The 22225-nt window shown below is 41.2% G+C and overlaps 1 protein-coding gene across 4 annotated transcripts in view; it reads right to left on the reverse strand.

Moving 5' to 3' along the window:
- The window catches only part of LOC135509207 (ammonium transporter Rh type C 1-like), a 32750-nt gene extending 10736 nt beyond the window's left edge, over positions 1 to 22014 (reverse strand). For 2 of the 4 annotated variants that reach the window (XM_064929671.1, XM_064929673.1), the window contains exons 1-9: positions 21725 to 22013; positions 9765 to 9957; positions 7208 to 7358; positions 5772 to 5919; positions 5513 to 5679; positions 5218 to 5355; positions 4881 to 5017; positions 4503 to 4627; positions 4148 to 4221 (exon numbers count right to left, since the gene is read on the reverse strand). In XM_064929671.1, coding sequence (XP_064785743.1) covers positions 4148 to 4221; positions 4503 to 4627; positions 4881 to 5017; positions 5218 to 5355; positions 5513 to 5679; positions 5772 to 5919; positions 7208 to 7358; positions 9765 to 9957; positions 21725 to 21947 — 1356 coding nt within the window. In that variant the 5' untranslated portion in view covers positions 21948 to 22013. Of the gene's footprint in view, positions 1 to 2323; positions 2972 to 3665; positions 3734 to 4147; positions 4222 to 4502; positions 4628 to 4880; positions 5018 to 5217; positions 5356 to 5512; positions 5680 to 5771; positions 5920 to 7207; positions 7359 to 9764; positions 9958 to 21724 lie in introns of those variants that run through there. The other 2 variants (XM_064929672.1, XM_064929670.1) reach the window with 2 other exon arrangements.
- Between the last annotated feature and the right edge of the window lie 211 nt (positions 22015 to 22225).

Here is a 22225-nt window from a genome sequence, read left to right on the forward strand (position 1 = left end):
AGTAGCAGCTCTACCCTTTAGCTCAGTGCAGATGTTGCCTGTAATCCATGGCTTCTGGTTGGGGTATGTACGTACAGTCACTGTGTGGACGACGTCATAGATGCACTTATTGATGAAGCCAGTGATTGATGTGGTGTACTCCTCAATGCCATCGGAGGAATCCCAGAACATATTCCAGTTTGTGCTAGCAAAACAGTCCTGTAGCTTAGCATCTGCTTCATCTGACCACTTTTTTATTGACCGAGTCACTGGTGCTTCCTGCTTTAATTTTCGCTTGTAAGTAGGAATCAGGGGGATAGAATTATGGTCAGATTTGCCAAATGGAGGGTGAGGGAGAGCATTGTATGAGTTTCTGTGTGTGAAGTAAAAGATGGTTTTGAGTTTTTTTCCCCCTGGTTGCGCACTTAACATGCTGGTAGAAATGAGGTAAAGCGGATTTAAGTTTCCCTGCATTAAAGTCCTCGGGCCACTAGGAGCGCCACCTCTGGATGAGCATTTTCCTGTTTGCTTATGGCTGTATACAGCTCATTGAGTGCGGTCTTAGTGCCAGCATCGGTTTGTGGTGGTAAATAGACAGCTATGAAGAATAAAGATGAAAACGCTCTAGGTAGATATTGTGGTATGCAGCTTATCACGAGCTGGTAGAGGTAAGCAAAACCTTGAGACTTCCCTAGATATCGTGCACCAGCTGTTGTTTACAAATATACAAAGACCGCCACTCCTTGTCTTACCAGAGGCTGCTGTTCTATCCTTCCGATATAGTGAATAACCTGCCAGCTGCATGTTATTGATGTCATCGTTCAGCCACGACTCGGTGAAACATAAGATATTACAGTTTTTAATTTCCAGTTGGTAGGATATACGTGCTTGTTGTTCCTTGTCTTTTGTTTGGATTCCTCCATGTGAGCAATATCCATGTGTATGTTCCATAAGCACGAAAAGCTTATTTCTCTCAGATGTAGTGCACAAATTTGTTTACATCCCTGTTAGTGAGCATTTCTCCTCTGCCAAGATAATCCATCCACCTAACAGGTGTGACATATCAAGAAGCTGATTAAACAGCATGATCATTACACAGGTGCACCTTTTGGTGGGGGCAAAAAATAGCCACTCTAAAATGTGCAGTTTTGTCAAACAACACATTGCCACAGATTCGAGGAAGTGTGCAAGTGGCATGTTGACTGCAGGAATATCCACCAGAGCTGTTGCCAGACCATTGAATGTTAATTTCTCTACCATAAGTCATAGTTTTAGAGAATTTGGCAGTACGTCCAACTGGCTTCAAAACCACAGAGCACTTGTATGGAGTCGTGTGGGCAAGCAGTTTGCTGATGTCAACATTGTTAACAGAATGCCCCATGGGGCTGGTGGGGTTATGGTATGGGCAGACATAAGCTACGGACTAACACAATTGCATCGGCGTGTACGACAGCGTGTTCCAATTCCTGGCAATATCCAGCAACTTCACACAGCCACTAAAGAGGAGTGGGACAAGATTCCACAGGCCACAATCAACAGCCTGATCAAATGGTGGTCACAACAGATACTGACTGGTTTTCTGATCCACGCCCCAACCTTTTTTGTAAGGTATCTGTGCTGCATATCTGTATTCCCAGTCATGTGAAATCCATATATTCAGGCCTGATGAATTTGTTTAAATTGACTGATTTCCTTATATGAACTGGAAATCAGTAAAATATTTGAAATTGTTGCATGTTGCATTTACATTTTTGTTTAGTATAGTGTACCACTGTTAGACCATTCGTGGGCGGGCTTAGGACCATGTGGACGCCTTAGAGCGGGCTTGAAGGCTGTTTGCTTGGCTGGCTTGCTTTAGGACTATGGAAAGAGGTTTGAACAGCTGCAGTGAACAGTGCAACTTCTCTCTCATGGCCGTGATCCACAATACAATGATAATTGAAATAGCCACGCTAGCTTCGCCCTCATTTGTGTGCTAGCAAAAATGTTAGGTAGTGCTAGAATCAACAGCCAATCCAGTAGTGGCTGGAAACTATACTGAGCTTTGATTGGTCAATCACGCCTCGATATCGCAAAGTATTTGCATAAAGTTAAACTTTCCCCAACTTAAATCCAACTCTGTTCACTCTCACTTGCCCATGCATGCTCACATTACCCAGCAGTCCATCTGCCCACTTTTTCTCCTCCGTTGAAAATGAATGGGGCTTCCGTTGTTTCATCACACCCATCGTGGATAGTGGATCCCAGCTGTCAGTTGAATGAAGTGCCGAGTTGGAAGGTTTAGGTTTTTTTTAAATGTATAATTATAAAGTAATTATCAGCAAAGTCAGTGCTAGAAGACAAGTAAAGTTTTTTTGAATTATTGTTTTATTTAAATAGATTAGGGCAGACGAAAATGACCATTTGAAACAGCTATTCAATACATCATAGTTGAAGCCAATTTGCTGATTTCCCATTGCCACCCATGAACGGTTCTTAGTCCCCCATTGGCCCCCCCAATGAAACACCCCAGCAATGGGACCTAAAAAAACATAAACAAACAAACACACATGGCATACAATATACCTGTCAAAAAGGACAGAATCTCCACAAATTCTGCAATAGTTATTGGAGCACCAGCATCACCAGAGTTGTGGGCTGTATAAAGACAGTGTACAGTCACATACAGTAGCCTATTTTACTGTTAATATGAATGATTAAGAGTCTGCTTGTGATTCGACATATGCCTGACTGGTGATAAAACATGCCACCATCAATTTTATCTGGCTATTTTATTATTTTCCAATGTGATTTCATTAAAGATAACAAGTATCCGTTTTTCTATAAATTCCATGAACAGAACAGTATAAAGAGTGGTGAAGAGGAGATGACTGGTTTCTGTCCAGCAGGAGTCAGTGTAGGATAGGACCATTAGTTGAAAGTGTAGGGGGGAGATGACATCAGGCTCTCGCGTCAGTTCTGTCTCCGTTCCAAAGATATATTCGATTCTGTTCTGTAAATGACAAGGTTACATTAAGGTTACAACCTTTGTGTGAAACTGATACAGCCCCTAAACACATATTTAAACATCAACCATCAAATGAAAGTAAATATATAGGGAGCACAGCTTCTCCAACGCGGTATCATGTCAAGGCCTCAGCCAGCCAGCTAATTCATCAATTATGACCAGTACACTCTTTCTATTTTCAAATTGCTTCACTTAAATGGAATAAAAAGTTGTTTCCTGTTCTTTTCTATATTGTTTTACATCAAATAGACAAATAGCTCCTAAATAAATAAAAATCCCTTATTCTAAAAGCAGGATTATTGTCATTTTCAGACCAAGCACAACAGTTACTGTGTAACTTCAAGGTCACTTTCAGAGGTCACTTTCAGAAAGTACCCGTGCAGAGCTATGGAGCACCCCTATCTGGGTAGGCCTCTGGACACACCCACAGCATTTCAAAGGAGGCGATGGTGCCATGCTGTCTCCACACATTTGAGGCGATACTCACAGTATTGTGTGGGCCCAGACATGGATTGTTTGAACTAGTGGAGGGCATACACTGCTGCCATCTTGATGATACTTGACATAACACATCTTATGAGAACCAAAGCAGTTCTCATGCTGTACCATGAGGTGTAAGAAACAAAAACCTTATAATCCAACCTCCATAATCACACTATTGCACAAATCGGCTACTTACACGGCCTTGTTCCGCATGTGGTTATTGTACTCCACGGTAGGTGGATTGTTCTCTTCATCCTCAGGTAACTGGGGGCAGAAATCATCATCATCATCATAGAAACATTTTTATTAGAACTTCCAATATCATGTAAAAGAAGAGGTAAACATAGTTTCCACTACCATTTCCTTCCTCAGCCTCTTCAAACCAAAGATCATTTAGACATAACAATAAACAACCCTTATTGGACTGGAGACAAGCTAATAGCTAAATACTGGTATTGGCCATTCCATGAAGGACGTGACAGTATGAGGGAAACACTGTTTTTTAGGTGACAGGGGTGACAGAAACATACACTTCCCTTTAACAATGACATACATCAGTTAAAATAAAAGGGGTACAATATTACTGAAAAGCTAAGAAATCACCTTCAGAAAAATAGCTCCAACATGGCTTCACGGTCTTCGTGCTATTTAGACTAATGGTTTAGTTCAGTATCTCACCTCCCAGTAGATGTCATCATCAAAGCAGCTGTTATCAGGAGCATCCCCCCAGATTGGTAACCTCAGGATACAGCCTGGGGACAAACACAACATCTCACCAACATTAAGTACACGACTGAGTACATGTAGAAATTATTCAACCCCAGCCAAACAATACTACAATACCTTGGCAGCTATCTTGTAACATATTCTCATGAAAACACACACACACACACACACACACACACACACACACACACACACACACACACACACACACACACACACACACACACACACACACACACACACACACACACACACACACAACACACACACACACACGCGCGCAACCTAATCGGGACACCACTCTCACCAACAATGATTCCTCCTCCGATTCCAAAGCAGAGGGCAACACAGAGCCCTGCTGCCTGGTGTCCTCCCTGCTGGGTCGGCAACATATCTTTCCATTTCCCCGTAAAGTCAAACGTGTTTTCCAGCCTATTTAAAAAACAATATTGTTACCCTATATCAGTAAGTCTAAGGAAAATATCACATTTAGAAGCGGCAACAACTGAGCAGACATTCTTTTCATTGCCGCAGTAGTCTTGTTGCCCATCTTCTGTGCCACTACTGCATATGCATAATAATTACAGTTCACCACCTTCAAGCTGCCAATTAGGCCTAAAACTGGTGCAGACTGAAATAATAACAGGCCATTCTTTGGGCATACAGTTGTAACCTGTGAACTCACCCCTCCTTGCCATAGACACCTTTACTGGCGGCTGCAGCAGTGATGGCGCCCACAATGCCCCCTATGACCCCAGGCATGGCATGGAGGTTGTGGATGCCACACGTGTCATGGATCTTCAGATATTTCTCCATGAATGGCTGAGGGGACAAAGACACATAGCTAGCTACATGACCACTAATCAAATAGGAGTAGCCTAGTCATAAGCCACTAAATAGTCCCAATTATACTAGCAAATAGCCACTATACTCCTTCACTGCATTCAGTACGCATATTTAGTGAAATGTTGCAGACAGAAAACTCATGAATGAAACTGATGTGACTCCATATTCTACGTTACCGTGATATAAATGTAGCCCAGGGTGGAGATAATGCCACAGCAGAATCCTACAATCAGAGACCCATAAGGCATTAGCATGAACTCCGCTGCCGTTCCCACGGCAACTCCCCCGGCCAGTGTGGCGTTCTGGATGTGAACCTGGAACAAAGGAGTTGGCCAATAGCTTGAGTGGAGATGCAGTACATGATAAAAGTTAGTAGGTACAGTATGATCATAGGAGTTGGCAGGACAGCACAAACAGATCTGGGACCGGGCTAATGTAAGTAATGCACACCATGTGGGTCCATTACATTACCATGTCCAGCTTGCCGGTCTTCTGGGAGAGACTGGAGATGGCTATGGAGGTGAGGACAGTGGCGGCCAGGGACAGGTAGGTGTTGATGGCTGCTCTATGCTGCCCATCCCCGTGGTCCGAGATGGCCGAGTTAAAACTAGGCCAGAACATCCACAGGAACAGGGTTCCTATGGGGCAGGAATGGATCAATGTTGATACAGTTTCACCAATATGAGTATGGCAAATGTGAAAAGTGTCAACCATTATGGCTCAGCCTCACCGATCATGGCAAAGACGTCTGAATGATAGACGGAGCCAATCCGATGCTTGCTCTGGTCCAGGTTGGGCCGGTACAGCATCCACGAGATGGACAGACCATAATAAGCCCCAAATGTGTGGATCACCATGGAGCCACCAGCATCCCTGGCCTATAATGTAGAATGATATCCAGTAAACCAGCCACCTTATTAGTATGTACTCTGAACAAAAATATAAATGCAACATATAAAGTGTTGGTCCTAGAAACATTTTATGTGCACAAAAAGCTTATTTCTCTCAAATTTTGTCCACCAATTTGTTTGCATCCCAGTTAGTGAGCATTTGTCCTTTGCCAAGATAATCCATCTACCTTACAGGTGTGGCATATCTAAAAGTTGATTCAACAGCATGATTATTACACAGGTGTAGTATTCCTTTAGTCAGCATGACTGCAGGAATGTCCACCTGTGCTGTTGCCAGAATATTGAATACAATTTTATATTAATTTCTCTACCATAAGCAGCCTCCAGCATTGTTTTAGAGAATTTTGCAGTACGTCCAACTGAACTCACAACCGCAGACCACGTGTATGGCACCGTGTTGGCAAGCGTTTTTCTGATGTCAGGGTTGTGAACAGAGTTCCCCATGGTGACGGTGGAGTTATGGTATGGGCAGGCATAAGCTATGGACAACGAACACAATTGCATTTTATCGATGGCCATTTGAATGCACAGAGACACCGTGACGAGATCCTGAGGAACATTGTCGTGCCATTCATCCGCCACCATCACCTCATGTTTCAGCATGATAATGCACAGATCTGTAAACAATTCCTGGAAGCTTTAAAGGTCCCAGTTCTTCCATGGCCTGCATACTCACCAGACATGTCACCCATTGAGCATGTTTGGGATGCTCTGGATCGACGTGTATGACAGTGTGTTCCAGTTCCCGCCAATATCCAGCAACTTCACACAGCCATTAAAAGAGGAGTGGGACAACATTCCACAGGCCACAATCAATAGCCTGATGAACTCTATGCAAAGGAGATACATCATGCTGCATGATGAAAATGGTAGTCACACCAGATACTGACTGGTTTTCTGATCCACTCCCCTACTTTAATAAAAAAGTTATCACCAACAAATGTATATCTGTATTCACAGTCATGTGAAATCCATACATTAGGGCCTAAATAATATATTTAATTTAACTGATTTCCTTATATGAACTGTAATTCAGTAAAATCTTTGACATTGTTGCATGTTGCGTTTATATTTTTGCTCAGTGTAGATATCTGCATCTATTCCATTAAGCTTTATTGTAAAGGTAAATGCATTCAATCAATCAAACAAGCACGTACCATGACACAGCATCACTGTGTGCCATTATTGAGAACCATGTATGCAGGTTTTATGCAGGACTTAATGTTAAAGCCTTTATTATTTAGTAAATACTTACATGTATGAGGCTGAGGATGATATACTCCTCCACAGCATACAGAGTGACTCCAAAAAGCGTCATCACCATCAACTGGACTGGGCTCACCTTGCCTAGCACCGCCCCGTACGCTATCAGGCAGCTGGCTACACAGAAGTCTGCATTGATCATGCTAAGAAGGACAGAACCAGGGTAAGATTAGAATGTATACTGGGTCAGTGTCAGCCTGGTATCAGATATGTTTGTGCTGTATTTTGTCATTTGGTCACTGACTACATTTACAAGTGCACGGTGTTCCGGATAGTAGCTCATATCCCGCTGAACGGCTTATTTGGGATAAACTGTTTACATGCACCTTTGATATCCTGCTCACGAGTATCCCTGTCTCCAGAAATAAACAGAATATTCCTAATTGAAGTTCATGTGGGTTAAATGGAATAATAACTGAAATGTGGACACTGACAGTGGGCCTATAACCTCTCACATGTAAAATAATGTAATATTAACTCCTGCAGAATTATGCATTTCTTGCAGTGAAATTATACAACAAATATTACATTTTGTCTTGGGAACAGGAGTAGAGAGATATGATTTTGTTCTTTCAAGCATCTCTTGAGAAAATGCGAATGCGCATGTAACTTGTTAGCTTTGACACTGTTATGCAAGCAGACAGTATTTCAACCACATAGAATATGCACACAGTCTTATCAGAAAGGTGTTTATCATTTTCTCATCTCATGTCCTTTAAACCGGTCAAACTGATGACATTTGGACATTCTGCAATGGAACAATCTTTCCAATCTTTCTCCCCGGTCCCTAAACAAAACATTCAACTTTACCAGTGTTAATTAACTTGATTAATAATGCATTCATTCTGTCCATGTATGAAATTATTCTCGTGAACATTTTATTTAGTCTTCTGAGGCAACAAGTTATGATAGAAGAGAAGCTGCATGTATCTAACTATAGTTGACAAACAAATGGCCTACCAAATGTCAGAAATTATAATTTGGCCTACCAAATGTCGGATATTATAAGCAGAAACATATATACATTTGTGGTGAAAGTAGCCTTAACCGGTAGGCTATATGGTCCAGTAAGGAGTATCAGAAAAACACATTATTATGGAATTATTATGGTGGATGGAACTGTGCAGGTATAGCATGCTTTTTTATGTTAATTGGTTTGACAATCAGATGAAAACATCATAACACAACAACCATGACATGCTAAACTGAGCCTGCACAGACCACGGGAAACAACAGTAAAGGGAATAAAGTGTTGACACGCCACAGTATCCCATCTAAGACCAGCATATCCCAGGCATCTTATCCAGGTTTCTCATAACCGGGATACAAGCTTTTCATGGTTATTGTAAACGGGATATGATGTTTATATGCATCAACTCAAAAACAGAATACTAAAGTATCCCAAATAATAACGGGATATTGGTGAGTCTATGTTTTAAAAGTGTAGCATGACCATATCATTGTCCCTGTAAAATGGTCACAGAAAATAATGACAATGACTTCATCCTCAAAGGCCAATAGTTGAATAATAATTTAAGAACCTTGTTATTAAATTGCCAGTCCAACTTTATGATACAGTATACTGACTTGTTCAATTTGTATCCTTCAGTAGTTTGTTACAAATTAAACCACACACAGAGCTGCACCCCCTCGAAGCACAGTATTTCTATGATCTCACATAACCCCCCTACACACACACACACACACACACACACACACACACACACACACACACACACACACACACACACACACACACACACACACACACACACACACACACACACACACACACACATACACACACACACACACACACACACACACACACACACACACACACACACACACACACACACACACACACGCGTTTGCTTACACGCACAAACATGTCACACAGACAAGCACCCACACATAGTGTTATCTGTTAATACAATACTTCAACAGTGTCATAAATGCGTGATTACATGTAGTACTGTGTTTTTGTTTGCCCTCACATTATTGTGTCCACAGACAGTATATCTCACAAGCCAGGAGGATCAACAGTAAAAGGTGATACATAAGGGATTTTCAAATGCAGACCGGTTCCTCCACTTTTCTGGCATCACGATAGGTTCTCTCTGGCACTCCCACCATGCACGCATACAGGATTCGTTTCCATCCACACATGTTATTCTATAGATTGATTTCAATGATGTAGGCATATGTTTTGCACGACTGACTCATTCACATAGGACTCATTCATAAGGTTAAACATAATATGTAAAGTATCTGTCCAATTATAGTCAGTGAATGGTCAGCCAGAAGGGTTCTATACATTGTTGGATGGGTTGACATTTGTTTATGTTACTTACATTACAATGTAAAGTGTTTTTTTAAATATAAATCCATACAATATTCACTTTCGTCTTTCCAGGTGACCACTGTGGTGACATCACTTTCACCTATCAAATATGACACCAGCATTCACTGATCTCATTAGTCACAAAGGACAGAAGATTCAAAGAAACAAGTTTAACGCTGTTAGACCAAAACCGAGGGACTCTAACCTCTCCACGCCGATCTTGATCTTGCCGTCCAGTGGGTTCAGAGAGTGGAACCATCCCTGCATCAGAAGTGCCCACTGAAGGCCGAAGCCGGCGATGAGGAAGTTGAAGCCAATGGCACCGAAGCTGTAGCGCTTCAGGAAGGTCATGAGGAAACCGAAGCCCACAAAGATCATCACATGCACATCCTGGAAACCTGGGGGAAAAAGAGGGCGAGGCGTGGTAGGTGGGGGAGAGGTAGGGTAGGGTATAAGGTGCCGATCAACACTTAGGGAAATGAGAGGGTCAATTGTAATCAGTTACATATTAATCCTTGTTCTACAAAGAGAATGAATTAGACATGGAAACTAAACTCAGCAAGAAATGAAACGGCCCTTTTTCCGGACCCTGTCTTTCAAAGATATTTCGTAAAAATCCAAATAACTTCACAGATCTTCATTGTAAAGGGTTTAAACACTGTTTCCCATGCTTGTTCAATGAACCATAAACAATTATTGAACATGCACCTCTGGAACGGTCATTACGACACTAACAGCTTACAGACAATAGGCAGTAAGGGTGGCAGGTAGCCTAGTGGTTAGAGTGTTGGACTTGTAACCGAAAGGTTGCAAGATTGAATCCCTGAGCTGACAAGGTCAAAATCTGTCGTTCTGACCCTGAACAAGGCAGTTAACCCACTGTTCCTAGGATATCATTGAAAATAAGAATTTGTTATAAACTGACATGCCTAGTTTAAAAAAATTAAGGTCACAGTTATGAAAGCTTAGGACACTAAAGAGGCCTTCCCACTGACTCTGAAAAACACCAAAAGAAAGATGCCTTGGGTCCCTGCTCATCTGTGTGAATGTGGCATTAGGGCTGCAGATGTGGCCAGGGAAATACATTGCAATGTCAGTACTGTGAGATGCCAAAGACAGTGCTACAGAATGGACAGCTGATTGTCCTTGCAGTGGCAGACCATGTGTAACAACACCTGCACAGGATCGGTACATCTGAACATCACACCTGTGGGACAGGTACAGGATGGCAACAACAACTGCCTGAGTTACACCAGGAATGCACAATCACTCAATCAGTGCTTAGACTGTTGGCAATAGGTTGAGAGAGGCTGGACTGAGGGCTTGTAGGCCTGTTGTAAGGCAGGTCCTCACCAGACATCACTATGGGCACAAACCCACTGTTGATGGTCAGACAGGACTGGCAAAAAGTCCTCTTCACTGATGAGTCGCAGTTTTGTCTCTCCGGGGGTGATGGTCGGATTCACGTTTATCATTGAAGGAATGAGCGTTACACCAAGGCCTGTACTCTGGTGCGGGATTGATCGGAGGTGGAGGGTCCGTCATGGTCTGGGGCGGAGTGTCACAGCATCATCGGACAGAGCTTGTTGTCATTGCAGGAAATCTCAACGCTGTGCGTTACAGGGAAGACATCCTCCTCCCTCATTTGGTACCCTTCCTGCAGACATGACCCTCCAGCATGACAATGCCACCAGTCATACTGCTCGTTATGTGTGTGATTTCCTGCAAGAAAGGAATGTCAGTGTTCTGCCATGGCTAGCGAAGAGCCCGGATCTCAATCCCAATGAGCACTTCTGGGACCTTGTGTTTGCGAAAAGTGCAAATCAATCCCAGTTGAATCGAGGATGAGGGCTAGGGCCATTCCCCCCAGAAAAATCCGGGAACTTGCAGGTGCCTTGGTGGAAGAGTGGGGTAACATCTCACAGCAAGAACTGGCAAATCTGGTGCAGTCCATGAGGAGATGCACTGCAGTACTTAATGCAGCTGGTGGCTTCACCAGATACTGACTGTTACTTTTGATTTTGAACCCCCCTTTGTTCAGGGACACATTATTCCATTTCTGTGGAACTTGTTCAGTTTGTGTCTCAGTTGTTGAATCTTGCTATGTTCATACAACTATTTACACATGTTTTGTTTTCTGAAAATAAACGCAGTTGACAGGGAGAGGACGTTTCTTTTTATGCTGATTTTATATATAGGCTATCCACCCTCTGTGGAAACTATGTAGTAAAATATCTGATGAGTAAATTTACAGTCTCATATGATATCCCTTCTTCACCTGCTGATTAAATATAGTGCAACATGGTCGGAAATGTTCTCTACTTCTGAGCGATTTAAACATTATTGCAATCACCATGGTCACAACTGTAACCTGTCAACTCCATCTCCCTTATATAGTAAGATAGAATAAGATTTTTGGTTCAAACATGTTGTAACGGTAGATGTCCTCTTCGTCTGAAGAGGAGTAAGGATCGGACCAAGATGCAGCGTGGTAAGTGTCCATAATGTTTTTAATAAAGACAAATGAACACTCGAACAAAAAACAATAAACGATAATGTGAAATCTACAAAAAAAAACGAAACAGTACCATGTGGCGACAAACACACACACGGAAACAAACACCCACAAACCAACAGTGAAACCCAGGCTACCTAAGTATGATTCAAAATCAGAGAAAACTAACGACACCTGCCTCTGATTGAGAACCATACTAGGCCGAAACAGAAACCAAACATAGAAAAACAAACATAGACTGCCCACCCCAACTCACGCCCTGACCATACTAAATAAAGACAAAACAAAGGAAATAAAGGTCAGAACGTGACACATATTCATTTTAATTAGGTTTTACAGTCATAAAGCAACTGAGGAAAAACAAAATTGCTATGTAGTATACCACTTGAATAAAGAAGAAAAATATGCAATTTGTCAACTTTATAGAACCATACACTCGGTCAGAGTGCTAAAAGATCCAGTAGAATAGTTATTTTTTCTTAAATAAACAAATGTCCATGTTTTACAAATATTTGTAATTAACTTTTATTTTTAGAGACAAGAATATATCTGTGTTGAGTACAGTTGAAGTTGGAAATTTACATACACTTAGGTTGGAGTCATTAAAACTAGTTTCTCAGCCAATCCACAAATGTCTTGTTAACAAACTATAATTTTGGCAAGTGGGTTAGGACATCTACTTTGTGCATGACACAAGTAATCTTTCCAACAATTGTTTACAAATAGATTATTTCACTGTATCAAAATGAATTCACTGTATCACAATTCCAGTTGGTCTGAAGTTTTAACATACACTAAATTGACTGTGCCTTTTAAACAGCTTGGAAAATTCCAGAAAATTATGTCATGTCTTTAGATGTTTCTGATAGGCTAATTGACATAATTTGAGTCAATTGGAGGTGTACCTGTGGATGTATTTCAAGGCCTATCTTCAAACTTTGTGCCTCTTTGCTTGACATCATGGGAAAATGAAAAAATATCAGCCAAGACCTTGTGGACCTCGACAAGTCTGATTTTCCTTGGAAGCAATTTCCAAATGCCTGAAGGTACCATGTTCATCTGTACAAACAGTAGTAAGCAAGTATAAAAACCATGGGACCACGCAGCTGTCATACTATAGATTATTTGTTGCGTATGTGTTGCGAAAAGTACAAATCAATCCCAGAACAACAGCAAAGGACCTTGTGAAGATGCTGGAGGAAACAGGTACAAAAGTATCTATATCCACAGTGAAACGAGTTCTATATCGACATAACCTGAAACGCTGCTCAGCAAGGAAGAAGGCACTGCTCCAAATCCGCCATAAAAAATCCAGACTACGGTTTACAACTGCACATGGGGACAAGATTGTAATTTTTGGAGAAATGTCCTCTGGTCTTATGGAACAAAAATAGAACTGTTTGGCCATAATGACCATCGTTATGTTTGGATGGAAAAGGGGGAGGCTTTCAAGCCGAAGAACACCATCCGAACCGTGAAGCACGGGGGTGTCACGCTCTGACCTTAGAGATCCTTTTAATTCTCTGTTTGGTTAGGTCAGGATGTGACTAAGGTGGGCAATCTATGTTTTCTATTTCGAAGTTGGCCGGGTGTGATTCCCAATCAGAGGCAGCTGTCTATCATTGTCTATGATTGGGGATCATACTTAGGCAGCCTTTTTCCACCTGTAGTTTGTGGGATCTTGTTTTTGGTACTGTGCTGTTTAGCCCTGCGAGACGTTACTGTTCATATTTTGTTGTTTTTTCGGTGTTCATTTAATAAATTAAACTGTACGCCTACCACGCTGCACCTTGGTCCGATCCTTCCATCGGAGAGCGTAACAGGGGGTGGCAGCATCAGGTTGTGGGGGTGCTTTGCTGCAGGAGGGACTGGTGCACTTCACAAAATAAATGGGGAAGGAAAATTATGTGGATATATTGAAGCAACATCTCAAGACATCAGTCAGGAAGTAAAATCTTGGTCACAGATGGGTCTTCCAAATGGACAATGACCCCAAGCATACATCCAAAGTTGAGGCAAAATGGCAAAGTCAAGGTATTGGAGTGGCCTTCACAACGCCCTGACCTCAATCCTATAGAACACTTGTGGGCAGAACTGAAAAAGCGTGTGCGAGCAAGGAGGCCTACAAACCTGACTCACCAGCTCTGTCAGGAGGAATGGGCTAAAATTCACCCAACTTATTGTGGGAAGCTTGTGGAAGGCCACCTGAAACGTTTGACCCAAGTTAAACAATTTAAAGAATGCTACCAAATCCTAATTGAGTGTTTGTAAACTTCTGACCCACTGGGAATGTGAGAAAAGCTGAGCCAATGGGAATGTGATAAAAATAAAAGCTGAAATAAATAATTTTCTCTACTAACTACTCACAGGGAATTTTTACTAGGATTAAATGTCAGGAATTGTGAAACACTGAGTTTAAGGATAAGGTGTATGTGATCTTCCAACTTCAACTGTATCTATTGTCAACTCTGTCAGTGGCTTGTCAGCTTTGTCACAGATTGCTAACCCCCTTAACATCAATTTTTTTTGGTAATATTCAGAAAAATATATGTTAACCATTGTCATGCAATATATGTTTACACTATAGAAGTATTTGCTGTACTGGACATAAAGGATCATAGTTCCTTAATAAATCTTGTTTTACGTTCTGAATCTTGAAAAACATGCCAAAGTAAAACAAGATAAAAAGATGTTTGGAGATTTGTATTTCATATTTGAATAATCTAATGTTAGAATGAAACAATCAAGGCCTTTAAACACTTGTTTGAACAATAAATGTAAAAATGAAATTCCTCTGATGGAGTTGACATAAATCCAGCTACAGTAGGAGTATTTTATGAAAAAAAAAATTAATTAGGAGGTTGTTCCTTTACATGGTGTGATAGCTGATACTTTGGTCTATATTCAGTACCAGTCAAAAGTTTGGACACACCTACTACATTGTATAATAATGAAATACTATGAAATAACACATATGGAATCATGTAGTAACCAAAAAACTGTTAAACAAATCAGGAGTTCCCACATATGCTGACTACTTGTTGGCTGTTTTTCATTAACTCTGCGGTCCAACTCATCCTAAACCATCTCAATTGGGTTGAGTTTGGGTGATTGTGGAGGCCAGGCCATCTGATGCAGCACTCCATCACTCTCCTTCTTGGTAAAATAGCCCTTACACAGGCTGGAGTTGGGTCATTGTCCTGTTGAAAACAAATGGTAGTACCAATAAGCGCACACCGGATGGGAGGGTGATTTGCTGCAGAATGCTGTGTTAGCCATGCTGGTTAAGTGTGCCTTGAATTCTAAATAAATCACAGACAGTGTCACCAGCAAAGCACCCCCACGCCATCAAACCTCCTCCTCCATGCTTCACGGTGTGAACCACACATGCGGAGATAATCCATTTACCTACTCTGCATCTCACAAAGATACAGCGGTTTGGACTCATTAAACGAAAGGACAGATTTCCACCTGTCTAATGTCCATTGCTCGTGTTTCTTGGCCCAAGCATGTTTCGTCTTATTGGGTTCCTTTAGTAGTGGTTTCTTTGCAGCATTGCAACCATGAAGGCCTGATTCACGCAGTCTCATCTGAATAGTTGATGTTGACATGTGTCTGTGACTTGAAATCTGTGAAGCATTTATTTGGGCTGCAATCTGAAGTGGAGTTAACTCTAATGTACTCATTCTCTACATCAGAGGTAACTCTGGGTCTTCCTTTCCTGTCGGTCCTCATGAGAGTCAGTTTCATCATAGTGCTTGATGTTTTTTTGCGACTGCACTTGAAGTTCTTGTATAACACCCCTACCTTGTCACAACACAACTGATTGGCTCAAACGCATTAAGAGAGGAAAGAAATTCCACAAATTATCTTTTAACAAAGCACTCCTGTTAATTGAAAGGCATTCCAGGTGACGCTGGTTGAGAGAATACCAAGAGTGTGCAAAGCTGTCATCAAGGCAAAGGGTGGCTACTCAAATATAAAATATATTTAGCTTTGTTTAACACTTTTTTTAGTTACTACATGTGTTAATTCATAGTTTTGATGTTTAAACTACTTTTCTACAATGTAGAAAATAGTAAAATGGAGAAAAACCCTTGAATGAGTTGATGTGTCCAAACCTTTGACTGGTACTCTATATATCTTTAATGCTGTTATTATTAAGAAAAATAATTGTGATTGTCCCGTCTTTCAAAAAACCCTGTTTCACAACATGGCGTGTGTGCGAGTGAGGGTGACATGGGGGATAATGGAAATGTCAAGAGTGAAAATGATGCAAACATGGTTCAAGGACGTCTCTGTGTTACTAACTGTGTAGATACAGTATACACAAATAACCTCATAGATACCCATAGTATGAGTAGAAAGCTGTTTACATGGAAGTTTTGGTTTCTGTCCATGCTGGAAGCCCCATATTTACAATGTGTACATCCCCCATGCAAAATCATTGAGGGCTCATCTAGAACGTACCATACCGAAACTCAAGATTAAGCTTCTTGGGATACTCACATTGCAGTTCCACAACGTTCAAAAGGAAAACATGAGCATTCTCAAGGGCATAGACACAATATACAGACTAAAACATAGAAGGTGATGTATGGAGGCCATACATAAACATATACAGTTTGTATAAATAATGTACAGGTAAAAAGGGATGCAAAACATTATTGTGAACTTGGAAGACGCAAATACTTAATTTGACATTTTTTACAAGAAAACAAATTCAAATCAAATCAAATTATATTAGTCACATGCTCCGAATACAACAGGTGTAGGTGTTTTCACCTTACAGTGAAATGCTTACTTACGAGCCCCTAACCAACAATGCAGTTTCAAAAAGGACATATAGGAACAAGAGATTTTTTATTTTTTTATTTTACTAGGCGAGTCAGTTAAGAACAAATTCTTATTTTCAATGACGGCCTAGGAATACTGGGTTAACTGCCTGTTCAGGGGCAGAACGACAGATTTGTACCTTGTCAGCTCGGGGATTCGAACTTGCAACCTTTCAGTTACTAGTCCAACGCTCTAAACACTAGGCTACCCTGCCGCCCCAGATAAAAGTAACAAGCAACTAAGAGCAGCAGTGAAATAACAATAGCAAGACTATACAGGGGGTACAATGCGCGGGTCACAGGTTATTTGAGGAAGTATGTACATGTAGGTAGAGTTATTGAAGTGACGATGCATAGATGACAACAGAGAGTAGCAGTGGTATAAAGAGGGGGTGGGGGGCAGTGCAAATAGAGCAGAGAGAACAGTCTATGACTAGGGTGACTGGAGTCTTTGACATTTTTTAGGGCTTTCCTCTGACAGCACCTGGTATTTAGGTCCTGGATAGCAGAAAGCTTGGCCCCAGTAATGTACTGGGCCGTTCACACTACCCTCTGTAGTGTCGGAGGCCGAGCAGTTGCCATACCAGGCAGTGATGCAACCATGCTCTCGATGGTGCAGCTGTAGAATCTTTTGAGGTTCTGAGGACCCATGCCAAATCTTTTCAGTCTCCTGAGGGGGAATAGGTTTTGTCGTGCCCTCTTCACGACTGTCTTGGTGTTTGGACCATGATAGTTTGTTGGTTATGTGGACACCAAAGAACTTGAAGCTCTCAAGCTGCTCCACTGCAGCCCCGTCGATGAGAATGGGAACGTGCTCTGTCCTCTTTTTCCTGTAGTCCACAATCATCTCCTTTGTCTTGATCACGTTGAGGGAGAAGTTGTTGTCCTGGCACCACACTGCCAGGTCTTTGACCTCCTCCCTATAGGCTGTCTCATCGTTGTCGGTGATCAGGACTACCACTGTTGTGTCATCAGCAAATTTAATGATTGTGTTGGTGTTGTGCCTGGCCATGCAGTCATGAGTAAACAGAGAGTACAGGAGGGAACTGAGAACGCACCCCCTGTCACTGACTTCCAAATTCATCATCCTTTGAAAGTCATCATCCAAGTAAATGTATTTATTTTTATTTAACCTTTATTTCACTAGGCAAGTCAGTTAAGAACACATTCTTATTTACAATGATGGCCTAGGAACAGTGGGTTAATTGACTTGTTCAGGGGCAGAACGACAGATTTGTACCTTGTCAGCTCAGGGATTCGATCTGGCAACATTTCGGTTACTGGCCCAACTCTCTAACCACTAGGATACATGCCGCCCCAAAATAATCATATGGCCAACAGAAATTACTCTTGGCTACATCCACAGGACACACCAGTATGAATAAATACTAGCATTAACAAGCCAGTATCATTTTCAAGATTTGCAGCATAACTGTCTGGTGCATTCAAGAGGACAACAGGTTGCATTCGCACTGTGAAACATTAGTTACTCAAATAAAAAGTGTACACAACAGTCTAATATACTACCACAGATTTAAGATCTTAATTTTAGGTATCCTGCAGCAACAGAATGTGAATTATGTGGATTATAATTAAATTGACCTTTTTGTAGGGTTTGATACATTTTTTGTAAGGGAAAATCATGTCAAAATTACAAGTGGAAATGTAGCCTAGCAGTTAGCGCAGTAACCAAATGGTTGCTGGCTCAAATACACGAGATGACAAGTTGAAAAATTGATGTGTACTTGAGCAAGGCATTTAACCCTAATTTGCTCCAGGCTAACCATTTCACTGCACCTATCTGGTGTATGTGACAATAAAACATATTTTTCTTAAATACAGTTTTAAATGTCCTGCATCGCAGGAAAGTTCCCTTGCAACAGGGTGATCAAATTAAGATCCTACATGTTACCCACTCTTATATAATATCAGGTTAACAAATACAGCATCTACAGTGCCTTGCGAAAGTATTCGGCCCCCTTGAACTTTGCGACCTTTTGCCACATTTCAGGCTTCAAACATAAAGATATAAAACTGTATTTTTTTGTGAAGAATCAACAACAAGTGGGACACAATCATGAAGTGGAACGACATTTATTGGATATTTCAAACTTTTTTAACAAATCAAAAACTGAAAAATTGGGCGTGCAAAATTATTCAGCCACCTTAAGTTAATACTTTGTAGCGCCACCTTTTGCTGCGATTACAGCTGTAAGTCGCTTAGGGTATGTCGCTTAGGGACTTTGACTTGGCCATTCTAACACCTGGATATGTTGGGGTATGTCTCTATCAGTTTTGCACATCGAGAGACTGAAATGTTTTCCCATTCCTCCTTGCAAAACAGCTCGAGCTCAGTGAGGTTGGATGGAGAGCATTTGTGAACAGCAGTTTTCAGTTCTTTCCACAGATTCTCGATTGGATTCAGGTCTGGACTTTGACTTGGCCATTCTAACACCTGGATATGTTGGGGTATGTCTCTATCAGTTTTGCACATCGAGAGACTGAAATGTTTTCCCATTCCTCCTTGCAAAACAGCTCAAGCTCAGTGAGGTTGGATGGAGAGCATTTGTGAACAGCAGTTTTCAGTTCTTTCCACAGATTCTCGATTGGATTCAGGTCTGGACTTTGACTTGGCCATTCTAACACCTGGATATGTTTATTTTTGAACCATTCCATTGTAGATTTTGCTTTATGCTTTGGATCATTGTCTTGTTGGAAGACAAATCTCCGTCCCAGTCTCAGGTCTTTTGCAGACTCCATCAGGTTTTCTTCCAGAATGGTCCTGTATTTGGCTCCATCCATCTTCCCATCAATTTTAACCATCTTCCCTGTCCCTGCTGAAGAAAAGCAGGCCCAAACCATGATGCTGCCACCACCATGTTTGACAGTGGGTATGGTGTGTTCAGGGTGATGAGCTGTGTTGCTTTTACGCCAAACATAACGTTTTGCATTGTTGCCAAAAAGTTCAATTTTGGTTTCATCTGACCAGAGCACCTTCTTCCACATGTTTGGTGTGTCTCCCAGGTGGCTTGTGGCAAACTTTAAACGACACTTTTTATGGATATCTTTAAGAAATGGCTTTCTTCTTGCCACTCTTCCATAAAGGCCAGATTTGTGCAATATACGACTGATTGTTGTCCTATGGACAGAGTCTCCCACCTCAGCTGTAGATCTCTGCAGTTCATCCAGAGTGATCATGGGCCTCTTGGCTGCATCTCTGATCAGTCTTCTCCTTGTATGAGCTGAAAGTTTAGAGGGACGGCCAGGTCTTGGTAGATTTGCAGTGGTCTGATACTCCTTCCATTTCAATATTATCGCTTGCACAGTGCTCCTTGGGATGTTTAAAGCTTGGGAAATCTTTTTGTATCCAAATCCGGCTTTAAACGTCTTCACAACAGTATCTCGGACCTGCCTGGTGTGTTCCTTTTTCTTCATGATGCTCTCTACGCTTTTAACGGACCTCTGAGACTATCACAGTGCAGGTGCATTTATATGGAGACTTGATTACACACAGGTGGATTTATCATCATTAGTCATTTAGGTCAACATTGGATCATTCAGAGATCCTCACTAAACTTCTGGAGAGAGTTTGCTGCACTGAAAGTAAAGGGGCTGAATAATTTTTTCACGTCCAATTTTTCAGTTTTTGATTTGTTAAAAAGGTTTGAAATATCCAATAAATGTCGTTCCACTTCATGATTGTGTCCCACTTGTTGTTGATTCTTCACAAAAAAAATACAGTTTTATATCTTTATGTTTGAAGCCTGAAATGTGGCAAAAGGTCGCAAAGTTCAAGGGGGCCGAATACTTTCGCAAGGCACTGTATTTGTACCAGACAAACAATATGGCCCTTGAAGAAAACTCCCTGCCTAGTTCAGATTGTCCCCATACTGACTTCAGAGATCAAATGACCTACTCCTCGATCTCATGCTTGATTGGTCTCTATACAACAGACTGTGACAGCAAAGTCATTTATCACCTGACATCCAACACCCTATAAGAGATGGTCCTGCGGTAGGACTGACACCCACACCTGTACTGAGCTAAATTCAACCACACCCTCATAATTCTATAACAGGTGAAATAAGATTCTATACAACGAATTGAACTGAAGCTCAACAACACACACACAACCATGCACAGACAACACACACATGTAACACACACGCACCGCCTTGATGTTCATTATTAATCTTGTAATTCTAGCAATTTCATATGACATAAGCATCAGGGAGTCTGCAGATGCACCTGTTGTGAGAGGGTGTGGGGGATAACGAACTTTAGGAAGAGGGACAAAGCCCACTGGAAATATATTGGACACCTGTGTGTATATGTGACATATCATTGAAAGTTAGTATGACATTCCTGGAAAATACAAAAATCCTACCTCTTGGGTAATAGACCTATTATAATCTATATTTTTCACAACTATTACATGACATGTTATTGCTGAACAGAAGTTTAATTTAATAATTTTATCCAATGTTCAACTATAATGTTCACGTTCTGGTCATTGCCATGCAAGTACAAATAAGCATATGGAATTGCGAAGCATCAGCACTCATAAGCTTATGTGTTCAATAATTTTCTTAATATGACAATAAAAAGTGATCATTTGTGGAAAAGGACTACCCTAATAGCCTACGTTTCTAAATAAAACAACCAAATTGGCAAAGATTTGTTTAGAATATATATAATTATTTTATTTCATAAATGTTTGGTTGGTGAAATAAAATCAAAATAATAAACCAATATAAAAAGAAAACATCAATCAAAATTGAAATGCAAAAGAGCAGGTCATTTTGGGTCACTTACTTGGATATCTGAAATAGAAGTCGTTCTCAATGTTACTGGAAATGTTATTATATGTTTTATGCTCTATCCAATGTGCGTCGGATTCCTCGTTATAACGGATAAAAATGCCGAATAAGATGATCATGGCAATTTGCCATACAAAACACACTGCTGGAAGACTAATTCGGACATTGGTATTTTTCGGCCGGTCACAGCATTGCCTGAAGCTTTGTATACAACCCATTGTGTTCTCGTTACAATGGTTCAGTTGCCTTTGGTGCCTTATGGAGAAAGACGGCAAATATTATATAGAGTAGAGTGTAAGCGATGACAGAAGTTCTAGGTGGCCCCGTAGGGTGTTGGCGGGGTGTGTCTGCTTCGCTTGGAATCTTCTGAGTCACCTCCTGCCCTCCCGAAATAGCATTGAATTAACTTTTTCTCACACGATCTTGTAGATTATTTTCAAGTCATCACAATAGACTGCATAAAATGTATATATACTACGAGTCCTGTCCTAGTCTC

Source organism: Oncorhynchus masou, chromosome 22, assembly GCF_036934945.1.
Source record: "Oncorhynchus masou masou isolate Uvic2021 chromosome 22, UVic_Omas_1.1, whole genome shotgun sequence".
NCBI lineage: Eukaryota > Metazoa > Chordata > Actinopteri > Salmoniformes > Salmonidae > Oncorhynchus > Oncorhynchus masou.